The sequence below is a fragment of the Sus scrofa genome, chromosome 2 (genome assembly GCF_000003025.6).
Source record: "Sus scrofa isolate TJ Tabasco breed Duroc chromosome 2, Sscrofa11.1, whole genome shotgun sequence".
Lineage (NCBI taxonomy): Eukaryota > Metazoa > Chordata > Mammalia > Artiodactyla > Suidae > Sus > Sus scrofa.
In genome coordinates, this window is record NC_010444.4 from 127,030,760 (window position 1) to 127,055,289 (window position 24,530).

The 24,530-nt window shown below is 36.2% G+C and overlaps 1 protein-coding gene across 13 annotated transcripts in view; it reads left to right on the forward strand.

Moving 5' to 3' along the window:
• The window catches only part of CSNK1G3 (casein kinase 1 gamma 3), a 115,812-nt gene that overhangs the window by 17,024 nt on the left and 74,258 nt on the right, over window positions 1–24,530 (forward strand). For 11 of the 13 annotated variants that reach the window (XM_021084691.1, XM_021084697.1, XM_021084699.1 and 8 more), the window contains exon 2: window positions 20,727–21,152. In XM_021084691.1, coding sequence (XP_020940350.1) covers window positions 20,975–21,152 — 178 coding nt within the window. In that variant the 5' untranslated portion in view covers window positions 20,727–20,974. Of the gene's footprint in view, window positions 1–19,364; window positions 19,783–20,726; window positions 21,153–24,530 lie in introns of those variants that run through there. The other 2 variants (XM_021084690.1, XM_021084701.1) reach the window with 2 other exon arrangements.

Below are 24,530 nucleotides of genomic sequence, written 5' to 3' on the forward strand. Positions count from 1 at the left end.
TCTAGTCCTGGGGGGTTATATAATTTTACCTCTGTACATTGTAACTTCATGTCAAAGCACCTGCAGACAGCCCTCTTTTTACATATCTTGGCTTCCTTTCTCATAACCGAAAGAAGGAGGGGTGCGGTTGCAGTGCCTCTATTTTAGTTTCTTTAAACTTCCTTAATTTGTTTTTAAAGAGTTCACTGCAAAAGCCTTTCTACCTCTCTGGCTTCTTTCTCCCTTATCCTGTCTGTTTTTGTTTTTGTTTTTTCTTTTCTCTTCTTTATTATTTACCTGCCTCTCCGCACCCCACCCCTCACCTCGTGAAAGTAATATTCCTCAGCAAAGAGCAGTTCGTACTTACTGAATTCTGTATCAGAAAAATGATGACCGAAAAAGTGAGAGAAGTAAATCTGCATATTGCAATAGTTTCCTAAAGAGAACTTGCCTATAGAGGAGTGATCATTGCACTCTTTGTGTAGGGACAGTGTCCTGTGTATATGATCTTTGCTTTCTTTCCATCCTTAAATAGTGAGGGGCAGTGAGGTGATAAGCATGTGTTTTTGTGTTTACCCAGATACCAGGCACTTTAAGGTATAGATCCTAATGGGAGATTTAGACCTTGCATTGTTAGCTTATGTGCACTTGCTTTGTGCTCTGAAAGCACTGTAATTCTCTTGTAGGGGCAGATTATGGCTCATATTATTGTTTGGTTAAGCTGTGTCATGTCAGGGACTGTGATGGTCTTATTTGCCATTTGTATTTCCTGTGTTTGGTATATAATAGGCCTCTAATGATCACTTATTTGTTGAGTGAATAGATTAATCATTTTCATCTTTTTTATCAGGGAGAATTTTTAACATGGGTAACCTTGATTAAATGCCTCCTGAGGCACCGTGCTCATCCCAAACCAATTTAGTTTGCATCATCGCAGTTATATGAGACAAATTTCAAACAAATAAATTGGGCCTAATTTAAATAAAATAATACACATAAGCCTCTGGCTTATTGACTCAAGCATAAATGTAGAGAAAGGCATTATAGAAAGATAATGCATTTTTTTACAGTGACAAGTTGAAATTAAATGTATTTCATGAACAAGTCAGAAAATTTAATTAAAGGAAATATTCTGTTTTTTTTGAGCATTTCAGTTAATTATTTTGTTGTAAGACTTTTTTATGTGTTTGATAAAGTTCTATCTTTTTAAAATTTTCACACAGCAGAATCGAGTCTCCCTCACAATAGAAATTCAAAACAATTTCGTCATCATCAAATATTGTCTCATGCTGCCCCTTCCCCCCATCCCCTTTCTTTTTTAGGGCCTCACCCTCGGCATATGGAAGTTCCCTGTCTAGGGGTCCCATTGGAGCTACAGCTGCTGGTCTGTGCCATAGCCACAGCAACGTGGGATCCAAGCCGAGTCTGCAACCTACACCATAGCTCTTGGCAATGCCGGATCTTTAACCCACTGAGTGAGGCCAGGTATTGAACCTGCATCCTCATGGATTCTAGTCAGGTTCGTTAAATGCTGAGCCATGAAGGGAACTCTCCTTATGCTGCCCCTTTGTTGTCAACCCCTTCTCCTACTTGTAGCCCCTAGCAAGCACTGCTCTATTCCTATAACTTTGCTAGGTATCATAAAAATTGAATCATGTGGTATGTAGCTTTTTGAATCCGTCTTCTTCTATGTTGCGGAATGTATTTGAGATTCATCCATGTTGTAGTGTGTATCAGTAGTTTCTTTTTGTTGCTGAGCAATATTCCATCTTATGGATGCTCCTAAGCGTGTTTGTGCACTCACCACTTGAAGTACTATTTCAGGTTTGTGATTGTGAATAAAGTTACCACAAGACTTTGTGTGCAGTTTTTTATTTGTTTGTTGTTTCTTTTTGTGAATCTGAGTTTTCATTTCTGTTGGGTAAATTTCTAGTGGAATTGTTAAGTCATATGTCAAGTGTATGTTTAACTTTATAGGAAGCTGTTTTCCAGAGCAGCTATATAATTTTGCATTCCCACCAGTAATGTAGAAGTGTTCCAGTAATAAGCCATACAAAAATTTAAATTGGCTCCATTGAATTATTTTTTAGTAATTTGTCAGTTTGATTGTACAACAGACTATTTTGACAGTAACATTAATTCTGAACATGACGTTTTTATTGCTGTAGGTCTGTCGGACAGAGAGTGTGATTTAGGCGAGCCTGACTTTCCAGTGAGTGAATACGATTTTCAGTATGCTTTGGAACTATTCTTTCTTGCTAAGATAATGCAAGAAAAACTAGGACTTAACCCTTTTGCTCATACTGGGGACTAAGGTACCTTTGGATCAATTATGTGTCTCTACCTTCAGGCTGCAGCATTTACTTTGGGGATAGATTCTTTTGGTTTGAACTGGGCAGAGGGAAATCCTTTGGTTAAGTGGTTATACTTTCGGCTTGTTTCTGTCACCTGTTGATGTTTCATTCCACAGTTTTGTAGTTGTCAACTAGGTCATTTATGATTTACTGTCAGTTATGCTATTAAGTCCTTTCTGTGATGAGAGTTGAAAGTATTAGCTTCATAATTGAATTTTTGAAATGCTAGTACCCTTGAATGACTTTTTATTTTTTAAAAATTTTATTGAATTATACTTGCAATGTTGTTAGTGTCAGGTATACAGCAAATCACCTAGATGTATATCCATTCTTTCTCAGATTCTTTTCCCATACAGGTTATAACAGAATGTTAAGTATAGTTCCCTGTGCTATACGGTAGGTACTTTTTAGTTATCTATTTTATATATGGTAGTGTGTATATATTAATCCCAAACTCCTCATTTATCCCTCCCCCTCACATTGCCCTTTTGGTAACCATAAATTTGATTTTGAAATCTGTGAGTCTGTTTCTATTTTGCAAATAATTTCTTTTGTATTACTTTTTATTAGATTCCACATATAGGTCATATGATATTTGTCTTTTTCTATCTGATTTACTTCAGTTGGTATGATCATCTCTAGGTCTATCCATATTGCTGCAAATGACATTATTTCATGCTTTTTAATGGCTGAGTAATATTCCATTATATAAATGTACCATATCTTCTTTATCCATTGAATGGTTAAAATCTGTGGCTTTTGCCTTACCCAGATTGTTGTTTATAATTGTATATTTTTATAAATTAGGAAGTAAGCACTGTAGTTAAGAGGAAAGAATGTAACGTTCTTAGGAGAAGCATGCATGAAATAGCTACTGACTTTCCTCAACTACTTTCTCATTTATTTGGCATTATTAGGGAATGACCTATTAGATAAATTAGAAAATTGAGTTCGTGCTAAAATATTTTCTAATTTAAATTTGTTTGTATTGAAAATGATAAACTTTACATGGTAGTACGCTTTTTACAGTGTTTTCTAAGCCTAATCAGGTTTTTTTTCTTTCTGATTCAGGGCTCTCTTTCTGAACATCAGTTATAAGGTATTGTTATGCGTAGATGTCTATGAACTTATTGGGGCATATGAGGTGTTTTCTTCCTGTTCTCTCTTGTTTTTATTAGTCACCTCAAATTTTCTACTTTAAGTTTGATTTGTGTAAACTTATTAGAATTAAATTGAAATTAAATTGGCATATAGGGGATCTTATTGTTTAATGAACAGAATATAAATTTTGTGACTTCCATTGGTGAATTTTTTTCTTCTGATGCATAGCTATGTTTTGGAAACCTGAAAAGTTTAAATGACCTTTGGTTTGTGAGGTGTTATTCCACTTGCTTGTAATATCTCTCAGAGCTGTAAATTGCCTGCCTACCCATAGCTTTTGCTTTCCTCCTTTATTTGGAAAGGGGATGATCATGTAATTATTTATTTGTTTGTTTGTTTATTCATTTATTGGCCGTACCTGTGGCATGTGGAAGTTGCTGGGCCAGGGATCAAACCTGAACCACAGAGGCCTGAGCTGCTTCAGTGACAATGCTGGATCCTTAACTCACTGCGCCGCAAGGGATCTCCAAAATTAACATTCTTAAACTTCTAAGAACAGTTCATTTGTTCATTCATTGCTCATTTCTTCAACAAACTTGTAACAAATGGCTGCCGTTTGTTATATATTATAATAGATAATAGGGAGACAAAGTCAAATGAATTATGATCCCTGCCCTTGAGGACATCAGATTAAAAAACGGACTATCTTAAAATTAAGGAGTAAAAAAGCATTGTCCTCTGTCTTTCCTGTAAATTGCTTGTGAGATGTAGAGATTTGATCAGATTCCATTTCATTCTTTCTTCCATTAGAAAGATCAAGGGTTGTTTTCTTTTTGTAATGTTAGTGAAAATTGATGATCCTTGCCTAGTCCCATTAATTCACTAGGAGTTGCATAATGATGGTATTTGAATTTTATTGTGTTTTACTCACTTATTGTACTGGAATACCTTTAAAGAGAAAAATTTCCTTCATTAATTAGCATTGATCCTCATTATTCCCAGATTCCTTACTTGCAGATTTGTCTGCTTGCTAAAATTTATCTGTAGCCCCCAAATGAATATCTGTGGTGCTTTGCCGTTCATTAAAGGACGTGTGCTCGTGTAGAGTGGCAAAAATTTTGAGTCACCCGAGGGGCATGTTCCCAGCTAAAGTCACACTAGCTGTTCTGCCTTCTTGATTTGTTTTTTAAGGCCTATTTTTGTGTTTTCAGGGTGATTTTACTGTTTAAATTTGCTCCCAGTTGTAGTGCTACAGTGCTGTCTAGCGTTCCTAAACTCAGAAAGGCTGTGACATGCTTTATGGAGAAAATAACATTAGATAAGCGTAGTTTAGGCATGAATCACTGTGGTGTTGGCAGCGCGTTCAGTGTTAATGACTCAACAGTATAGTTGACCCTTGAACAATAGGGGTGTGAACCATATGAGTCCACTTATATTGGAATTTTTTTAGTAATGATACCTCAGTACTATGCAGTGTGTAGCTGGTTGAATCTGTAGATGGAGCACCATGAGGGTGAGGGAGGGACAGCGTATATGGAAGGCCACTCGTAAATGATATGTGAATTTTCAGCTGCGAGGTTTAGGCACTTCAACTCCTGCATTGTTCAAGGGTCACCTATGTTTTAAAAAAAGATGTCTTTAAATAGAAACACACATAAAACAAGTATATGTATTGATAAGTTGATGAAAATGTGACCAGGGGATTATAGGAACCTAACCACGTATTTTTTCTAGGACAGTGCTTCAGTGTTTGCAACAACTTTAAAAACCTAACTCTTGTGGAGTTCCCGTCATGGCTCACTGGAAACACATTTGACTAGGATCCATGAGGATGCAGGTTTGATCCATAGACTTGCTCAGTGAGTTAAGGACCTAGTGTTGCTGTGAGCTGTGGTGTAGGTCTCAGATGTGGCTCGGACCTGGTGTTGCTGTTGCTGTGGCATAGGCCAGCGGCTACAGCTCCACTTCGACCCCAAGCCTGGGAACCTCCATATGCTGTGGGTGCTGCCCCCCCACCCCCAAAAAAGCAAAAAATAAAATAAACATAGCTATTGTATATCAACTGTTTTTGGTTTTGCTGAGGTTCAGGAGAATATCCTTTTTAACTGATACACTACAGAAAATAGGGAGTCATAAAGTGGAGAGTCATTAAGAGCCTTGGTGAGACCTTTGCTGGGAAAATTGTTTCCTGGTTCATTTCTCTGCCTGGTACACAGTATATACTTAGTAAATATTTGTTGAGTGAAAGTAAATGCCCCCAGATGGAACATGATTTTCCTTGATGGCTTGGAATTTAAATGTAAAATCATTCCTGTTATTGGGATTTGCCTTCAAGTATCTGCTTAGAGATAGTGAGATGACCTGGTCATAGAGATTGATGTTGGGAATATTTTATCAGTATAAATTTATTATGATGCCTGCTTGATTTATGATTTCCATCATGATAGGAGATGAGGGTGATCTATGCTTCTTTGGGTGTATATGTAGTAAGTGCCTCAGGGGCTGGACATTTTCCAATTAAACAGTCCCTCCTAACTCTTAAATTAGAAATGTGAAATTGCAATGAGGAGGTGCAAAAAAGACATCTTGAGGACCAATGAAATAGTTATATCCTAGTTACTAGAGAACAGTCAGACCTGGATAATTAGAAAATTAGAAAAAAATTAGTTAGACTTTAAATAATATTTGTGTATATTAAGAAAGTTTATATTTTAATAAAATTTCACATTTAAAATTGACTTAGTTGTAACTGATTCATTATAGTATATTTTGCTACTCCTTTGCTATTATATATTGTAAAATAGCTTTCAGACTTAGAAATACTTTGGACCACAACTCATAGAAATATATTTAGCACAGCTTAACACAAGTATATTTTACATTGTGACTTAGTGATGCATATGTATTCATGTAAAGAACCAAAACAAAATCTTACTGAACAAAACTATTCTTATTGCATTTGTGCACCCCTTTTTCTTTCTTTCATTTTTTGATACTATTTTGTTTAAAAACTACTGCTTGAGATCCATTAAATTGGTTTATTCATGCAATGATGGGTCATGATGCACAGTTTGAAGAACACTGCTCCCTAATAGAACTGGTAACAAGTTTTAAAGGCTAGAATTTTCTGGATCTTAATAGGAATATTCAAGGGGTATTTTGAAATCAGTTTTCAAAATGGGGAGTATTGCAGATGATAGTTACTAAACATTTGAGATAAAATAAGTTTCACTAGTATGTAATTAGAGAAATTGATCTCCATTTTTGACGTTACAGTTAGTGATTTAGCTTGTAAAAATAAGTGTTTAGTCTTTTCATAGACAACCACAGTTGAGCTCATGCCAGGGACCAGTAACTGGGACACTTGCTGCTAATAGAAGCATGTGATGTAACCGCCATCACATCACAAATATCCTTACTCATTTAAATTTTGGAGAAGCTTGGAGCCATGTATTGTAATTTTTATAGAGCCTGAATAAGGCATTTGAAACACTGAATGAAATGGCTCATTTCATATACTAAATAGGGACTTTTTCACTTAAGGTAACAAAACTGTGAGAAATCAGTGCTGTGACAAGTAACTTGTAAAAAAATTTAATTGTAAAATTTCTGTTTCTTCTGATTCTGTATATGCAAAGGACATTGACTAAGGTGCTGAACATGAAAAGATACCTATGTAAATTTTTAATTTTTTTTTTGCCTTTTCTTTTTCTTTTTTGTCTTTTCAGGGCCACACCCACAGCACATGGAGGTTCCCAGTCTAGGGCTGGGTCTAATTGGAGCTGAGGCCGATGGCCTACACCACAGCCACAGCAATGCCAGATCTGAGCCACATCTGTGACGTACACCACGGCTCATGGCAACACCGGATCCTTAACCCACTGAGTGAGGCCAGGGATTGAACCCACCATGTCATGGTTCCTAGTCAGATTCATTTCTGCTGTGTCACATGGGAACTCCATTTTTTAAAATTTAATATCATTGGTATATGCAAAAATTATGTAGTGATTGCATCAATGTTTTGGAAGCTAGGTAGAGTACGAGTAATTATTTAAAAAAATTCAGAACTGTTCTTTAATGTTTCCTTGAAAGATTTAGCTGGCTCTGGGTGATTTTTCTTAGGAGGTAAAACATACTATACTCATATGTTCTCAGATTACTTTGTTTATCTAGTTGTTTTATCTAGTTGCAACCTAAGGAGGTTAGTTGGCTTTGTAATGTTTAAATTATTGGGCTGTGCAGATTAGAGAATCTGATTTTTTATGCTTTATGTTTTGAAGATTCATTAGTGATCGTGAAATTAGAAGTATGCCTGTGGCCTACATTTCTACTCATATAATCAGATTATGTCTAATGGTTTCTGTATTTAGCAGCTCATTTTTATCTTTATTAGTGAATATTACTGTATCAAAATTGTAATTGTGTATGAAAGCAAAGCTAATGATTATTCATCTATTCTTGAGGATAATTTGAAAATGTATCCTTTTAATAAATTCTGTCTTTTTAATATAGATATTTAAGTAAATCAGTGTGCTTAGAATTATGATAGAATTAAACAATTTTTAATATTCTACCATTTGTGCATATTTGTGAAACTTTATGTGCATTATGTGCACGTCCATTCTTTTTAGTTATATAATGTTTAAGGTTTCAGTTAAAAGAGTACTATATACTTAAGCCAAAAGAGTACTATATCCTTAAGCCATATAAATCACTACTTTGTGTTATAAGAAATTGTCAGCCAGGCATATTTCTATGAAATTGTCTTCTTTCAGTAGTTTTTATTATTATGGTTATGTAAGTTTTAAGTTTCAAGCTGCATGGATGGAACTAGAGACTCTCATACTAAGTGAAATAAGTCAGAAAGAGAAAGACAAATACCACATGATATTACTTACATCTGGAGTCTGATATATGGCACAAATGAACCTTTCCACAGAAAACAAACTCATGAACTTGGAGAACAGGCTTGTGGTTGCCAAGGGGGAGAAGGAGAGGGAGGGGGATGGACTGGGAATTTGGGGTTAATAGATGGAAACTATTGCCTTTGGAATGGATAAGCAACGAGATCCTGCATTATAGCACTGGGAACTGTATCTAGTCACTTATGATGGAGCATGATGGAGGATAATGTGAGAAAAAGAATGTATATATGTATGTGTGATTGTATATATGTGTGTGTGAATGTATGTATGTATGTGTGGGTCATCTTGCTGTAGAGTAGAAAAGTGAGAGAACACTGTAAACCAGCTATAATGGAAACAATACAAATCATTTAAAATAAAAAAGCCAAAAAAAAGTTTCAAGCTGTGTTTTTCCATTCTCTTCCTTGTAATTTTTTTTTGTCTTTTTAGGGCCTCACCTGCGGCATATGGAGGTTCCCAGGCTAGGGGTCAAACTGGAGCTGCAGATGCAAGCGTGCACCACAGCCACAGCAATGCCAGGTCCGAGCTGCATTCGTGACGTATGCCGCAGCTTACGGCAACACCAGATCCTTTAACCCACTGAACGAGGTCAGGGGTCAAACTCACATCCTCGTGGATACTAGTCGGGTTCTTATCCTACTGAGCCACAACGGAAACTCTCCCTTGTAATTTTTGAATTTAAAAATTCTGAGAGAAATTTTCACTTATTACTATTGACTGCAACTGGAGGTATAATACAATACTAGGATTTTTGTGGCTTTTTAGCAACTGGTGTAATTTTAATAGACGCTGTGAATCTTATCTACTCATATTTCTATTTTTGCTTATGTACTAGAAAGCAGAACAGTTAATTTATTTACGGCTACTGAACTGTATGGTATTCTATTTTTTGTGTGTTGGTATTACACAGTTTTATCTTTAACATTATTTTACTTCTCTCCTGATTTCTTACTTAAAACCGTTCTCAGTCTTTTGGTATATATATGTGTGTGTATTATAAACTGCCCTTAGTACTTGTCTATAACAAGGTTGGCTTTTAAATAAAGTATAGCTGTTTAATTTTCGGATAAATAGTTTCTAAGAATATATATATAAATTAATTCAGTGAGCAAATAACCATATACTTTTCAGTGGTTCTTTTCTTTTTTAGCTTCATGTAATCTTTTGACAGTCTATTGGATTCTCTTTTAAGAAAAGACTTAGGAGGGAGTTCCTGTCGTGGCTCAATGGTTAACTAATCCGACTAGGAACCAGGAGGTTGCCGGTTTGATCCCTGGCCTTGCTCAGTGGGTTAAGGATCCGGCGTTGTAGGTTGCAGACGTGGCTCAGATCCTGTGTTGCTGTGGCTCTGGTGTAGGCTGGCGGCTGCAGCTCCGATTCAACCCCTAGCCTGGGAACCTCCATGTGCCATGGGAGCGGCCCTAGAAAAGGCAAAAAGACAAAAAAAGAAAAAAAAAAGGAAAAGACTTAGGAGGTTCAGGGATTTCAGGTTAAGAACTTTACAACTAGTCTCCAGTATTGGTGAACTGGTGGATTCTATTATCATGTAAAGCAAAGTAAAGCAAGTCAAAACAAAAATGCTAATTTATAGAAGCACTTAACACTTTACTATTCAGTTATTTGACATACTCATGTGAAGTTTTGACAGTATATTTTAGTCATTTTAGGATGAAGGTTACCTCTTTTTTTATAGTAGAATTGATATTTTTATTAAGTTAATTAATGCCCATGTATGGTAAAATATTAAAATAATACAGCAGGATGTAGAAGTTGTCTCTGGCCCCATGTCTTTGAAATTTTTGAATTTTTCAATAGAAAAACTATTTTTTTTCCCTTGAGGAAGGTATATGTAAAGTGAATTTAACAGAACATTTGAAAGATTATACCCCATGATCAAGTGGGATTTATCCCTGTGTTGCAAAAATGATTCAGCCTAGACAAATCAATAAATATTATACATGACATTAACATAATGAAGGATAAAAGTTTATGATTGTCTTAATAGGTATGTAAGAAGCATTTGACAAAATTCAGTATCTCTTTATGAAAAACAACAAATTAGGTATAGGAGGAATGTATATCACCATAATAAACACCACATGTGACAAGATTATAGCTCATGTCTTACTTAGTGGGGAAAGATTGAAAACTTTTCCTCTAGGATCAAGGATAAGACAAAAATGTCCACTCTCAGCACTTAATACTGGGGGTCCTAGCCAGTGCAGTTAGGCAAGAAAAAGAAAAAAAAGGTACCCAAATTAGAACGGAAAAAGTAAAATTATCTTTGCAGATGCATTATCTTTTAATTGACTGCTGAACGAGAGTTTGGCTCACATACTCCCACTTCCCTTTCTGCCTTTACATTTTGCACAGTTATTACGTGTACTTCATCTGTTGCTTACCTTTGACACTTATATTTTAACATCTGTTTTTTGTTCTAGCAAATTTTACATTATCTTTTTTTTTTTTTTTTTTTTTTTTTTGTCTTTTTGCCTTTTCTAGGACCGCTCCCACGGCACATGGAGATTCCCAGGCTAGGGGTTGAATCGGAGCTGCAGCCGCTGGCCTACGCCAGAGCCACAGCAACGCGGGATCCGAGCTGAGACGTCGACCTACACCACAGCTCACGGCAACGGTGGATCCTTAACCCACTGAGCAAGGCCAGCGACCGAACCCGCAACCTTATGGTTCCTAGTCAGATTTGTTAACCACTGCGCCACGACGGGAACCCCTACATTATCTTTTTGACTTTGTTAAGCGCAGATGTTCATAGCCCTACCCTTCGCTCTACCTCTTCTACTCTTCTTAAGAGCTGAGCATCTGTGAATTGTGTTACTTTAACACTGTTAAGACTGAAAAAGTTTTTATTTTCTTCTATAACATTTATCTTGTTTTGGGGGAGGGGAATAAGATTGATTCTAAACGCTGAAAATCAATTAACTCTAAATGTTTATGCTTTTAGAACTTGGAGTAGCCAGGGTTACTTTTCTTTCTTGAGTACTCTGGGCCTTTTTTTTGCTTTAGCTCAGGAAAAATTTATTTTTCTTAATTTACTCTGTCATAATAATTTCTATTATTAGTTGGAAGTTGGAGTTAATTGAATTTCTTCTTTCTCTTTTCCTTTATTTTTTGTTTCTTAATATTTTTGTCTCACAGAATAAGATTGTTCTCTTACTTTGTCTTTGATTTTCCCATGTAATATAGATTATCTTAATTTGTGTATATATTATTGTCCTTCTCAAAAGCCTCTGAAACTAATTGTTTTTTTTTTTAATTTTTTGTTCTTGTTCTTAAATTTTCTGCAGTTTTTTGAATAATCTGCCTCCCCATTTTTTTTCCCCTCTTTTTGGTCACCCTGTGGCATATGGAATTCCCAGGCCAGGGATCAGATCCAAGCCGCATTGCACTTGCCACCTATGCCATAGCAGTGGCAACGTGGGATCCCTAACCCTGGGCTGGGGATTGAACCTGCATCTCAGTGCTCCGGAGATGCTGCTGATTACATTGTGTCACAATGGGATCTCCCCCCACCCCCGTTTTTAAAAATTTGCTTTTTTAGGGGTGTTTTTCTTTCTTGTTACTTTTCTTTTAGAATGTAGTAATTCTTGATTGTCACTTCCTATTTGTGAAAGAGGTTTAGGTTTTTTTTTTGCTGTTCTTTTTGCTTTGCTTTCGTTTATCAGTCTCCTGGAACCCTGTGTATACAGATGAGGCTTACTGACCATCACATTCCACATGGGCTGTGCACTCAGGGAATTAGTCTTTAGCTAAGGAGTTCTTTAAAATGAAAGACGGGGACAGATTTTTTTTTTTTTAAGCTGTGATGCCAGCAGATACTCCCTCTTCCTCCCTTCTTTGGAACTTCGTTTGGTTTCTTTAGAGATTTATTTTTGTTTTGTTTTGTTCTAGTACGTAGGAGATAGTAACTGTAGTTAGTAGCAGTTCTCCATCTCCTCTATCTTGTCCTTGCCTCCCTTCCCTTTTTCACTCCTCTTACCTTTTCCCCTAACTTCCTTAGGGAGCCTTGTCGGGCAGATCCGCTCCTTCCTTTGCTTTTTCTGTGGTCTTCTCCAGCACTTAGTTTTGGGCGTTAGCTTCCTTCATTGCCTCATCTGTTAATATGTACTTCTTTTCTTTCCATTTTCCAAAAGTTTATTAATATTTCTTGTCTCCCTTTAAGCTTCTTTACTGACATGGACATATGCAATTACAGTTGCTAACTCTTAAAAAAAATCTAATATCACCATGGAAAAGTGTATGATATTAAAAAAATACATTGTAGTTTTGTGGGTTAGTGTTCCTTTGCTATTGTGTATGTGTTTTGTCTTTGCACCATGAATGTCTCAGAGCCTTGTATACATGCACCGGACCTGCTGACTGGTGTGTACCCCCTCCTACCCGCCTCGGTAGCACAAATTAGGATCTGGCAGCATTGAAGTATTGTAGAGACATGTAGGCTGGCCAGAAGGAACAGACTGTCCCTGCTTATCCAGATAGAAAGGCGCAGTTCTGACTTTGGGAGATCAGAGAATTAGCAAGAAGAACACCAGAGATAAAGTGGATAAGAATATGAGCTCAGGAATCTGACTCTTGGTAATCATATTCTCTCTATAACCCTTACTAACTTTGTGATGCTCATCAAGTTATGTAATTTCTCTAAAATTTTGTTTCCTTATTGGTAAAAATAGGGATTGAAATAGTATCTTACACTTGTGCAAATTGATGAGTTCATTTATTTAAAATACTTAGCATAGTGAGTGCTCAACAATTTGGCAACTAGGGAAATTTTACGTAAACGCCATGTTTCTGGACTTTCTTAAAAAATTTGAAACATCTGGTATTCCTGAATGGCATGGTTGTTTATAGCCGAGTGGTAGCTGCCTCTTTAGAGGTATTTGCTTTCCAGTTTGCCCAGCCCCTAGTACTCCTTATTGTCTCACACTCTGTTTGATGTACTGTATTGAGGTTACCTGCCTTGCCTCTTTGGGCACTTGGATTTGTGATTCTTGACAAACTGGTGTTTGCCGCTGCAAAAAGAGTATCTACAGTTTTCATTACTGCTTTTTCTTTGGCGTTAGGATGAAGCAGTACAGACGGCACGAAGACAGACCATATTAGAAGGGTAATTGAGGCAAAGGGATGCTGTCTCATACAGGAAGTTTTTGGGAATGCTTGTAGCACACTGGCTGGTGAGGTTTAGTGATGTGCTTCAAGTGAGTGAAGAGACTGATGTCAGGGGGCGTGGTGATATGTAATGAGGAGAGCTCTAGGTAGGAATCATACAGCTAAAACCTAGGGATGTTTAGAGATAGAACTCATTTATTAATCTGTAATATCTCTTGACTGTTATAGGTGCTTGACAGTGTGTTAGGTAAGGAGATCACCAAGTTACATGTAATAAAAGTCTTTACATCAAATACAATAGGCATTTTATAATACTGTGCATAATATAAAAATATCCTTAGAAATCTCCTAGTCTAATCCTCCTATTTTATGATTCTTTTTTTTTTTTTTTGCTTCCACTGATGGCATATGGAAGTTCCCAAGCTAGGGGTCGAATCGGAACTGTAGCTGTTGGCCTACACCACAGCTCATGGCAATGCCGGATCCTTAACCTACTAAGCAAGACCAGGGATCGAACCTGCGTCCTCATGGATGCTAGTCAGATTCGTTAACTGCTGAGCCACAATAGGAACTCCTATTTTATAATTCTTAAAATAAGCTTAGGCAGATTAAACCTTGCCTAAGGCTTCACAACTAGTTGGGACTCTCTGACTTCTATTTTCTAATCCAGTGCTCTTTCTACCACATAGTCAGGCAGACAGCATCAAAGAAGTTTAGAAGCAGACAGCAGGGATTCAAAGGCCTGGAAGAATTGGTGTTATTGGAGCAGGGTACAAATATTGGGAGTTAGATATGAGAGAAGGTTATCTTGCCTTATTTAAGACTTATTCTTAAAAAATTGGCGCTAGCGATTCTTCTTCTTAGGAGCATGGAGAGGTAAGTGGTCATGTCAGAGAAGTCCACATGGCAAGGAACTCTAGGCAAACTTCTAGGAACTGTAGACACCCTGTAGGGTGGCCTCCTTCTGAGAGCCATCAAGAAGCTGAGGCTCTTGCTTATCCACTGCAAGGGTATCCACCACCTCAACCCCACTCTGTTCTGGGATTTTTTTTTTCTCAGTGGTGTCTTGTCTGTGAATAATTGCTAGTTGGTCTTCTTGTGAGGGGAACTGAAGTTGGGAATGATATATGTGTCTTCTTGATGAAGTTATCCTATAAGACTTTCTGGAGTTCCCGTCGTGGTGGAGTGGTTAATGAATCTGACTAGGAACCATGAGGTTGCGGGTTCGATCCCTGGCCTTGCTCAGTGGGTTAATGATCCGGCGTTGCTGTGACCTGTGGTGAAGGTTGCAGATGTGGCTCGGATTCCGCGTTGCTGTGGCTCTGGTGTAGGCCGGCAGCTGTAGCTCTGATTTGACCCCTAGCCTGGGAATCTCCATATGCTGTGGGAGCGGCCCAAGAAATGGCAAAAAGACCAAAAAAAAAAAAAAAGATTTTCTGCACACACAATCATGATGTCTCTGAATAACAACAGATTAGCCTTTTCCTCTCAATTTTCATGCCTTTTGAATTTTTTCTTGCCTTATTCTACAGGTTGGTTCTTCTGTATGGAGTTGAATAGAAGGTGTGAGAGCAGACATTTGTGTGTGTTTTCCTAGTCTTGGTGAAGAATTGTGTTTTGCCATTAAGTATATACTAGCTGTAGGGTTTTTTTTTTTTTTTTTTTTTTTTTGTGTGTGTGTGTGTATGTGTGTGTAAATACCTTTTATTAGGTTCAAGAGGTTTTATTCTCTCTCTGGATTACTGAGAGGTTTTAATCATTGATGGTTTGAATTTTGTCAAATGAGTTTTCCTGTCGAGGTATTTTCTTTTTTCTTTTTTTCTATTTGATGAATTCATTCCCAATATTAAACCCTGCATTCCTAGTATTAAATAAACCCTGTTTGATTCTTAGTTATTAAACATTTTACATATTTGTGAAGATTTTTATATCTGTTCTTATGAAGAATGCTGTTCTAATTTTCTTTTTTTTATTTGCAAGATATTTATTAGAACTTGAGCCATTACTTTAAAAAGAATTTTGCTGCAAGGAAAAATACAAATTATCTGCCATTGCTTCAAACAAGATTTGGGAATGGGAAAAAATACATGAATCCAGAAGCTTTAATTACCTGCAGAAATATGAGATACTTATGTATACTTATTTATTTTTATTGTTATTTCCCCAATACAAATTTTTTTTTTCAACTGTACAACATAGTGACATGTGTACATCTTTTTTCTCCTATTATCATCCTCCGTCATAAGTGATTAGACATAGTTCTCAGTGCTAGACAGCAGGATCTCATTGCTAATTCATTCCAAAAGCAATAGTTTGCATCCATTAACCCCAAGTTCCCAGTCCATCCCACTCCCTCCCCTTCCCCCAGGCAACCACAAGTCTATTCTCCAAGTCCATGATTTTCTTTTCTGTGGAAAGGTTCATTTGTGCTGTATAGTACATTCTAGATATAAGTGATATCATATGGTATTTGTCTTTCTCTTTCTGACTTATTTCACTCAGTTCGAGAGACCCTGGTTCCATCCATGTTGCTGCAAATGGCATTATTTTGTTCTTTTTTGTGGCTGCATAGTATTCTGTTATGTATAAATGCCACATCTTCTTTGCTTTATGTGTTTTAGTCAGGCTTTCGTGTCAGAGTTCTATTCATCGCACAGAGTAAATTAAATTGACAAGTATTCCTTATTCCTATGTTTCTGAAAGAATTTTTGTAACAGTATTTTTATTTTTTTTCCTTAAATATTTGATTCACCAATGACAGTATCTTTGTGGGGAGATTTTTTTTTTTTTTTAAAGAAATTCAATTTAAATTCAGAACCATTGATATTTTCTGTTGGATCTTATATCCATGTGTTGGGTTTTTAAAGAATTTTTCATTTTCATCTAAGTTATTAAATTGTCATAAAATTGCTCATAGTAGTCCTTTATTCTTATAATATTTATAAGATCTTTAGTGATATCCCTTCTTTCATTCTTGTTATTGGTTATTTGTATATTTTCTTTTTTTATTCTTGATCATTTTGCTAGGCATTACCAATGTTATTGACCGTTTTCATGGAGTCAGCTTTTGAGTTTATTTTCTCTGTTGTTTATCCTTTTCTGTATTGATTTTGCTCTTTGGATAATTTCTTTGGATCTCCTTTCAGGTTCATTGACACTTTCTGCTTTATCCAGTCTACTATAGGTGTATCCAATGAAGTTTTTCATTTCAGATAAGATCCTTTTTATTCTAGGATCTCTGGGTTTTTTTATTTGTCTTGTTTGTTTCTTTGATATTTTCCCATTTATCTGCTGTTTTCACTCATGTTTTCATATAAGCCTATGAAGTATTAACAATAGCTCTATTAAATTACTTCCTCAACTTGTGTCTGATTTGTTCTTTTCTAACATTTTAAGGAGAAAATCTAGATCATTGTATAAAAAGTTATTTTCTAATATAGGCACTTAAAGAATTTTCTTAGAATTTTCTTCTAAGCATTGCTTTAGCTGCAACTACAAAATATAATGTGCTATATTTCCTTATTATTTTGTGAAAATTGTTCTTAGTTTCCCATCTGATTTGTTTTTCAACTCATGAATTGTTTAAAAGTCTGTTTAATTTGTCAGCTATTTTGGAATTTTCTAGATATCCTATAATTATTGATTCCTTGTTTAGTTCTATTTCGATCAAAGAGTATATATATACTCTCTAATGTTTCAGTTATTTGAGATTTAAATAATGACACAGCATATGAGCTTTCTTTCTCTCTCTCTCTTTTTAATGGGAGGTACGGCATACAGAAGTTCCTGGGCTAGTGGTCAAATTGCAGCTACAGCTTCTGTCCTATGCCACAGCCTATGTTAGGGCAGCTTAGGATCTGAGCTACGTCTGTGACCTACACTGCATCGTGCCACAACACTGGATCCTTAGCCCTTTAAACAAGGCCAGGGGTCAAACCTGCATCCTCATGGGCATTATTTTGGCTTCTTAAACTGCTGAGCTCCGGTGGAAACTCCCATGTGTTTCTTGCTTGATGTGATCTTGCTTGATGAACATTGAAAACAAATATAATTCTGCAGTTTTGGGATATAGTATTTTATAAATGTCTATTAGTCAGGGTAGTTGATGGTTTTTAGGTATTTAGATCTTCTATATCAGTTTACAAATTGATGTTTTCCACTTTATCAATTATTGAAATTTTTCCCTTTAGTTTTTTAAGTTTTTGCCTCATTTTGCTCATTTTTGACTTTTTTATGGCTTTTATGTCTTTCTATTGAATTGATATTTTTGTCGTTATGAAATATACCTCTGTATTTTTTGGTAATATTCCCTTGTTTTGATGTTTACTTTGTATGATAATATTATAGCCTTTCAAGCTTGTAGTACTTGCTGTTTGCTTTCTGTTCTTGCACTTTCAGTTTATCTGTGTCTCTGAATTTAAAGTTGTTTCTTAGAGACAGCATATAGTTGAATCTTGGTTTTTTTAAAATATAGTCTGACAAATTTGGCCTTTTATGTGGAGAATATGGTCCATTTTCTTTACGTGTGTTTTTAAGTATACTTTCTTGCTGTTTTCCTTTTTGTCTCATATGACTTGTTCTTTCTTTTGTTTTAATCATATTCTACTTTATTTCTTGTATTAACTTTTTAGCTATTTCTTTTGCAATTAATTTTTTGTGGTTTGGTCTAGGTATTAGAATATACATTTTAACTTGTCATTGGCTACTTAAAATGAATATTAAACCACATTATTCTATCAAATATATGAATTTTGAAAAGGTATAATTAATTTACTACCTGCCCCTCCCATTTGTGTTGTCATATCTTTTACCTCCACAGATGTTTTAAATGATACTAAAAAATTTTTTGTAGTTTAGAGAGCAATAAGGAAATGAATCCTCATGCATTTCCAATTTCTCATGTTCTTCCTTGAAATTTCTCTTGTGTCATGTGATTTAAGTAAACCTAGTGGACTATTTAAAAATGATTTCTTGTTGTGCAGATGTGCTCTTGACTAATCGTAGCTTTCCTTCATCTGAAAATGGCTTTCTTTCACTTTCAGTTTTAAAGAACAGTTTTACTGGATGTCAGGTTCTGGGCTGAGTTTTCTTCCTCCTACCATGACTTTGAACATATTCTCCCATTTTCTTTTGGACCTCCATTGTTTCTGGAAAGAAGTAGTTTTTCTCTCCTTTCAAGATTTCCCTTTATTTTTGTGGGTTTTTTTTTTTTTTTTTTGCACTTTGGCTGTGATGTACCTAGGTGTAATTTTCTTCGTATCTATCACTTATGGGATTTCTGAGTTTCCTCATCTTGTAGGTTAATGTTTTTCAGTGAATTTGGGAACTTTTCAACCATTATTTCTTCAAATATTTTTTTCTGCCCCATTCTCTTTCTTTAATATAATAGGACTTAAACACCTATTTAGTGGTTTTGAAGTCTTATCTCCTGATTTCAATATCAAGGTCATCTTGGAGTCTGTTTTCTTTGAAGACTTTGTTTCCTTGCTCAGGTCACATTTTTTGCATGTTATTTTCAACTCTATGCTGGACGTTATGGATTCAACATTGTTGAAAGTCCTTTTTTTTTTTTGTCCTTGTAAGTATGTTGAGTTTCATTCTGGAATGCAATTCCTTTTGTTGGAGGTATTCTAAGCTTGGTTTTAGGCTTTAGATGGGCCAGTCTAGAGTAGTCCTTACTCTAGGATATGGTCCTTACTCTTTTTTTTTTTTTTTTGTCTTTTTGCCATTTCTTGGGCCGCTCCCGTGGCATAGGAGGTTTCCACGCTAGGGGTCTAATCGGAGCTGTAGCTGCCAGCCTACACCAGAGCCACAGCAACACAGTATCCGAGCTGCGTCTGTAACCTACACCACAGCTCACCACTGAGTAAGGGCAGGGACCGAACCCGCAACCACATGGTTCCTAGTCGGATTCATTAACCACTGCGCCATGACGGGAACTCCCAGTCCTTACTCTTAAGTCTTGGTCTTTCTGATGTCTTGGCTGAATTCCTGGAATTTTAATGAGATTCTTCCACCATGACTAGATGGGAACTTTAAGGTCTTCTACCATTGTACAGCCTTTGGTATCTCCATTCTTCATTTAACCCCATAGTAGCCTTTGTCTCCTAGCCTAGCTTCTGCCCTATCACCTCCTACCCCTAACAGTGTACACGTGACTCACCTTCAGTACTGTCCTGCAAATTCCACTAGCTTCAATAGCCCCAAACTCTGATCTATGATCACTGTGTACTGACTGAGCCTCTACTTCCTTGTGGTGTGGTCAGAAAATTGTCCATAGCTGCAGATCTTGGGTGAAGGTGAGATTCATCTTATGTGGTTCTCTTTTCTCAAAGATCACTTCGCATTGCCTATTATCCAATGCCTGAAAACAAATGCTTCATACATTTTTTCCAGTTTTATAGTTATTTACAGCAAGAGGGCAAGTTCAGTATCAGTACTCTATTATGGCTGGAAAGAGGGCAAACAGTATATGTAAAACTTGTTCAGTTTTGTGTATATCAAACAGATGCTTATGGTTTCATCTTCAAAATTGAGCATGGCAAATACAGTAAGAAACTTTATAAATAGACTGGATGTTAAGAATAATTGTATATTTGGTGGGTTGCTGAAAATTAATCAAAAATACTATTTATTTCAACTCTTGTTATGATTGCTTCATTCCCATATATATTTATGGGTAATATATACTTAATGGGTAATACATTTTTGAATAAATGAATATCAAATGAGAATGTATATTTGAAAATACTGAAGATTATTAAATGTATGAACATGTAGAAAATATTTTTATTAAGATCTTTTGCTGATTTGCAAAATGTCTCTTTTTTTTTGCTTTTAAATTGAAAATCTTTAAATTTAAATGTTGACATATTGGAATTCTTTTAAGGTTTTTTTTTTTTTTTTTTTCCTGCACTCACAGCATGTGGAAGTTCATGGGCTGGGGATTGAACCTGTACCATAGCAGCAATCCAAGCCGCTGTAGTGACAATGCTGGATCCTTAACCCACTGAGCTATAGGAAAAGTCCAAGTATTTTTTTTTTAATTGAAATGATTCTAAGTCATGAATGTATATTGGCTTATGAAACAATCAATATGATTATGCATCTACTGAGGTTTGATTTCAGTGGGCATCAGCAAATAGTAATAGTTTAATCGCCTAATCTTTTGTTCTGTTATTAATTTCCCAAACATGTTTTTTAATAGTCTAAGTTGACTAATTTTCTTTTCTTAATATTCTAGCTCTCTATCGGTATCAGCTCGCATCACTGAAAAGACAATTTTGAAGACATGTTTTGCTGAACAGACAACTGAGAAAATTATTACGAATGGGATGAACACGCTCCAGTTAGTTGACTACCTACTGCAATTTGAATGTTAACATTACCCACCTGGTACAGTTACCTAGTGATGTACCTGTTCTCACAGTACCCTCTTTCAGTGTGTTTGTCTTGATTAAAGAATTCAAAGTGGAGTACCGCAAACTTGATATGGATAATAAAAAGAAAGACAAGGACAAATCAGATGATAGAATGGCACGACCTAGTGGTCGGTCGGGACACAACACTCGAGGAACTGGTTCTTCATCCTCTGGAGTTTTAATGGTTGGACCTAACTTTAGAGTTGGAAAAAAAATTGGATGTGGGAATTTTGGAGAACTACGATTAGGTAAGACTTTTATTTTTTCCATTATGTGGGGAGCACTTTTTTAAATGTAAAAATATTTTCTAATGAAAATACTCAGTTATTTGTTTAGTTGTTTAATTGCTGTGGTAATTTTAAAGGATATAGATGTAAGCAATTTCTTGTATACATGTATTTCATTTGTAAGTGAATCCCTAGTATAGCAATGTCTGTTTACTTGAGATTAACCATCCAGAATATGAGAAAAAAGTAGATTAAAAAGCCCCAGGAGGCTGAAATAAATACTAGGGAAACCTTTGCATTGCTTTCTTTTTTTGGCCGTACCTGGGGCATACAGAAGTTCTAGGGCCAGGGATGGATCCTGCACCACAGCAGTGACAATGCTGGATCCTTAACTGCTAGGCCACCAGGGAACTCCTGCAGTGTATTATTTAGGAATGATATTTAGGCTGCCTTTTCTGATTTGAAAACATTTAGTAATTGGTCACTTTAGGAGGATGTGTTTGGCTTAAAGTCAAGGTAATGTACTGAAAATGCATTTAAAAAAAAAACAGTGAAATTTACATTTTCATAATCTATTCTCTTCCCCCAAGTAAATCCAGGGTGGTTTGGGAATCTATATTCTTAACAAGGGACACAACAGAGTAACTCAGTTTATTCTTGTGATCAGGCAGGTTTTGGAAACAGTCTGATTCAACCTCCAAACTCTACATTTAAGTCATTTGAAACTCGTTGAAAAGGAAGGTTATTTACTAAATGTCACACAGCAGTTTAATGATGGACTCAAAATCCAAATCTACATTTTTAACTCCTAGTACAATAAAGATGTAGCCATTGTCATTAAAGCGAAGCAAGACGGAAGGCATCACAGTTCTGTGGAAGTCAGTATTGAGGTGTCTCGAGGGCTCTCTGGTCAATATTACCACCAAGAGTGTAAACTTTGGAAATAAATAGAAAAAACTTGGCTTTACAATTTTCATTAGATTCAAAGCTGATGTTAGAAATGTGTGCAATTGAATGTTCATCTACTCAACTACTCCTTTTCATCTTGCAAAACATTCTATTACTATTTTATGTAGTTAATATACATTAAATTTTTGAATGAAGCAAGCTGTTTATAAAAGGCAGTGACATACTTTGTACATAGAAAATAGCTATAATATGATGTGTCTGACAGACTTGAGCATTGTAGTAGGGACTCTTTGAAAGGTTGAGTGTTTTACATTTTTTTTTTTTTTGTCTTTTGTCTTTTTGTTGTTGTTGTTGCTATTTCTTGGGCCGCTCCTGCGGCATATGGAGGTTCCCAGGCTAGGGGTTGAATCGGAGCTGTAGCCACCGGCCTACGCCAGAGCCATAGCAACGCAGGATCCGAGCCGCGTCTGCAACCTACACCACAGCTCACGGCAACGCCGGATCGTTAACCCACTGAGCAAGGGCAGGGACCGAACCCGCAACCTCATGGTTCCTAGTTGGATTCGTTAACCACTGCACCACGACGGGAACTCCGAGTGTTTTACATTTTATTTTTGAAGGATGTTATATTAGATACTTTGAAATTCTTACTCTGTTTCTGATTTGGATGTCAGAAAAAAACAATTATTTATTTGCCTAACCTTGAGCTACATCTGTCCATTCATCCAAAACTTCATGCGTGTCAGGAGTTCCTATTGTGGCTCGGCAGAAACTAACCCAACTAGTATCCATGAAGATGCGGGTTTGATCCCTGGCCTTGCTCAGTGGTTTAAGGATCTGGCTTTGCTGTGAGCTGTGGTGTAGGTTGCAGATGTGGCTTGGATCTGTGTAGCTATGGCTGTGGTATAGGCTGGCAGCTGTAGCTTGATTTGAGCCCTAGCCTGGAAACTTCTGTATCCTGCCGGTGTGGCTTTAAAAAGCAAAAAAACAAAAAAAAAATTTATTGCATGCCTATTATGTATGAGGCAGAGGCATGATTAGGCACCGATGATACACTAGAAAAATGTAAATATTGTCTCTGCCATTTTGGTACACATAAGGCATTTAACCATGTGATGCTTCAAATCACTCAACTTGAAAATGGGGTTATTGACATTTCCTAAATTATTGTGAAGATTAAATTTAGATAATGGTGTAAAGGGACCAGCATTATACCTGCAAGTTTTAGGAGAACAGTGATTGTTCTGTTCCTTTAAAAGATGGTATCAAGATATTTGTTCTTAATTAAAATTGTAGCATATTGTATATATATATCTATAGCTATAATTATCATATATAAATTTGTACTTTGTCTCTTTATGTATGTTACTGCTTTGGTCTTTTATATTCAAAATTTGTTTCATATAATTTATTTCAAGTTAACTACATACATACACATCGATGTGCATGCATGTATATATGTAAGTGTGTATAGGTGCATGTATACACACAGAGCAATCTAGTGGAACATTTTAACCAGGGTAATACAGAAGCTGTATGTACTCAGATATACTGAAACTATGTCCTGAAAAAACAGCAAAGTATTCCCCTTGCTTTTTTTGCAGTCTGTGAGTAAGCAGGAATAGGTATAAAATGACTTATTAGTCCCATCTATCATCCATATTTTTTATCTATTTATCTGTCTGTCTATATCAAATTTGTGGGTGCATGTTGTATTTTAATACGTTTATTTAAATGTATTATCTGTATCATCTATTTTATGTATATTTATAATGTATGTGTAACATATACACTTGCTCAACTAATTTAATCTTATTTTCCTTTTCTGTTAGACTACTAAATAAAGGGACCTTTTTTTAAAGGTCCCAAGTGATTTCTCTGTACAAAAAAAGTTGTTGTAATTGTCACTTTTTCTACACCTGGATAAACATGCTATTGTTAAAATTTGGTTCGGATTCTTAAAGTGCCTTTTTTTTTTTTTTTTCCTTTGTCTTTTCTAGGGCCACTTCCACGGCATATGGAGGTTCCTAGGCTAGGGGTCTAATTGGAGCTGTAGCCACCGGCCTGTGCCACAGCACAGCAGCTCCAGATCTGAGCCGTGTCTGCGACCTACACCACAGCTCATGGCAACGCCGGATCCTTGACCCGCTGAGCAAGGCCACGGCTCGAATCTGTGTCCTCATGGATGCTACTCAGATTTGTTTCTGTTGTGCCTCTATGGGAACTCCATAAAGTGCTTTTTTTTTTGAAGCATGTTGATAGACACATCTCGAACATTTGATTTCTGGTACTGAAATTTTTGTGATTTGCATTGGGTAAGAAAGAATATAAGGTATACATGTTATAGATTAGTGATTTTCAACAAAGATACTACTGACATCTTGGGCTGGACAGGTTTTTTTTTTTTTTTTTCTTTTGTATCGGACTGTCCTATATACTGCGTGGTGTTTAGAACTTCAGACATCTTGTGCGCTAAGCAGGAGTTACATC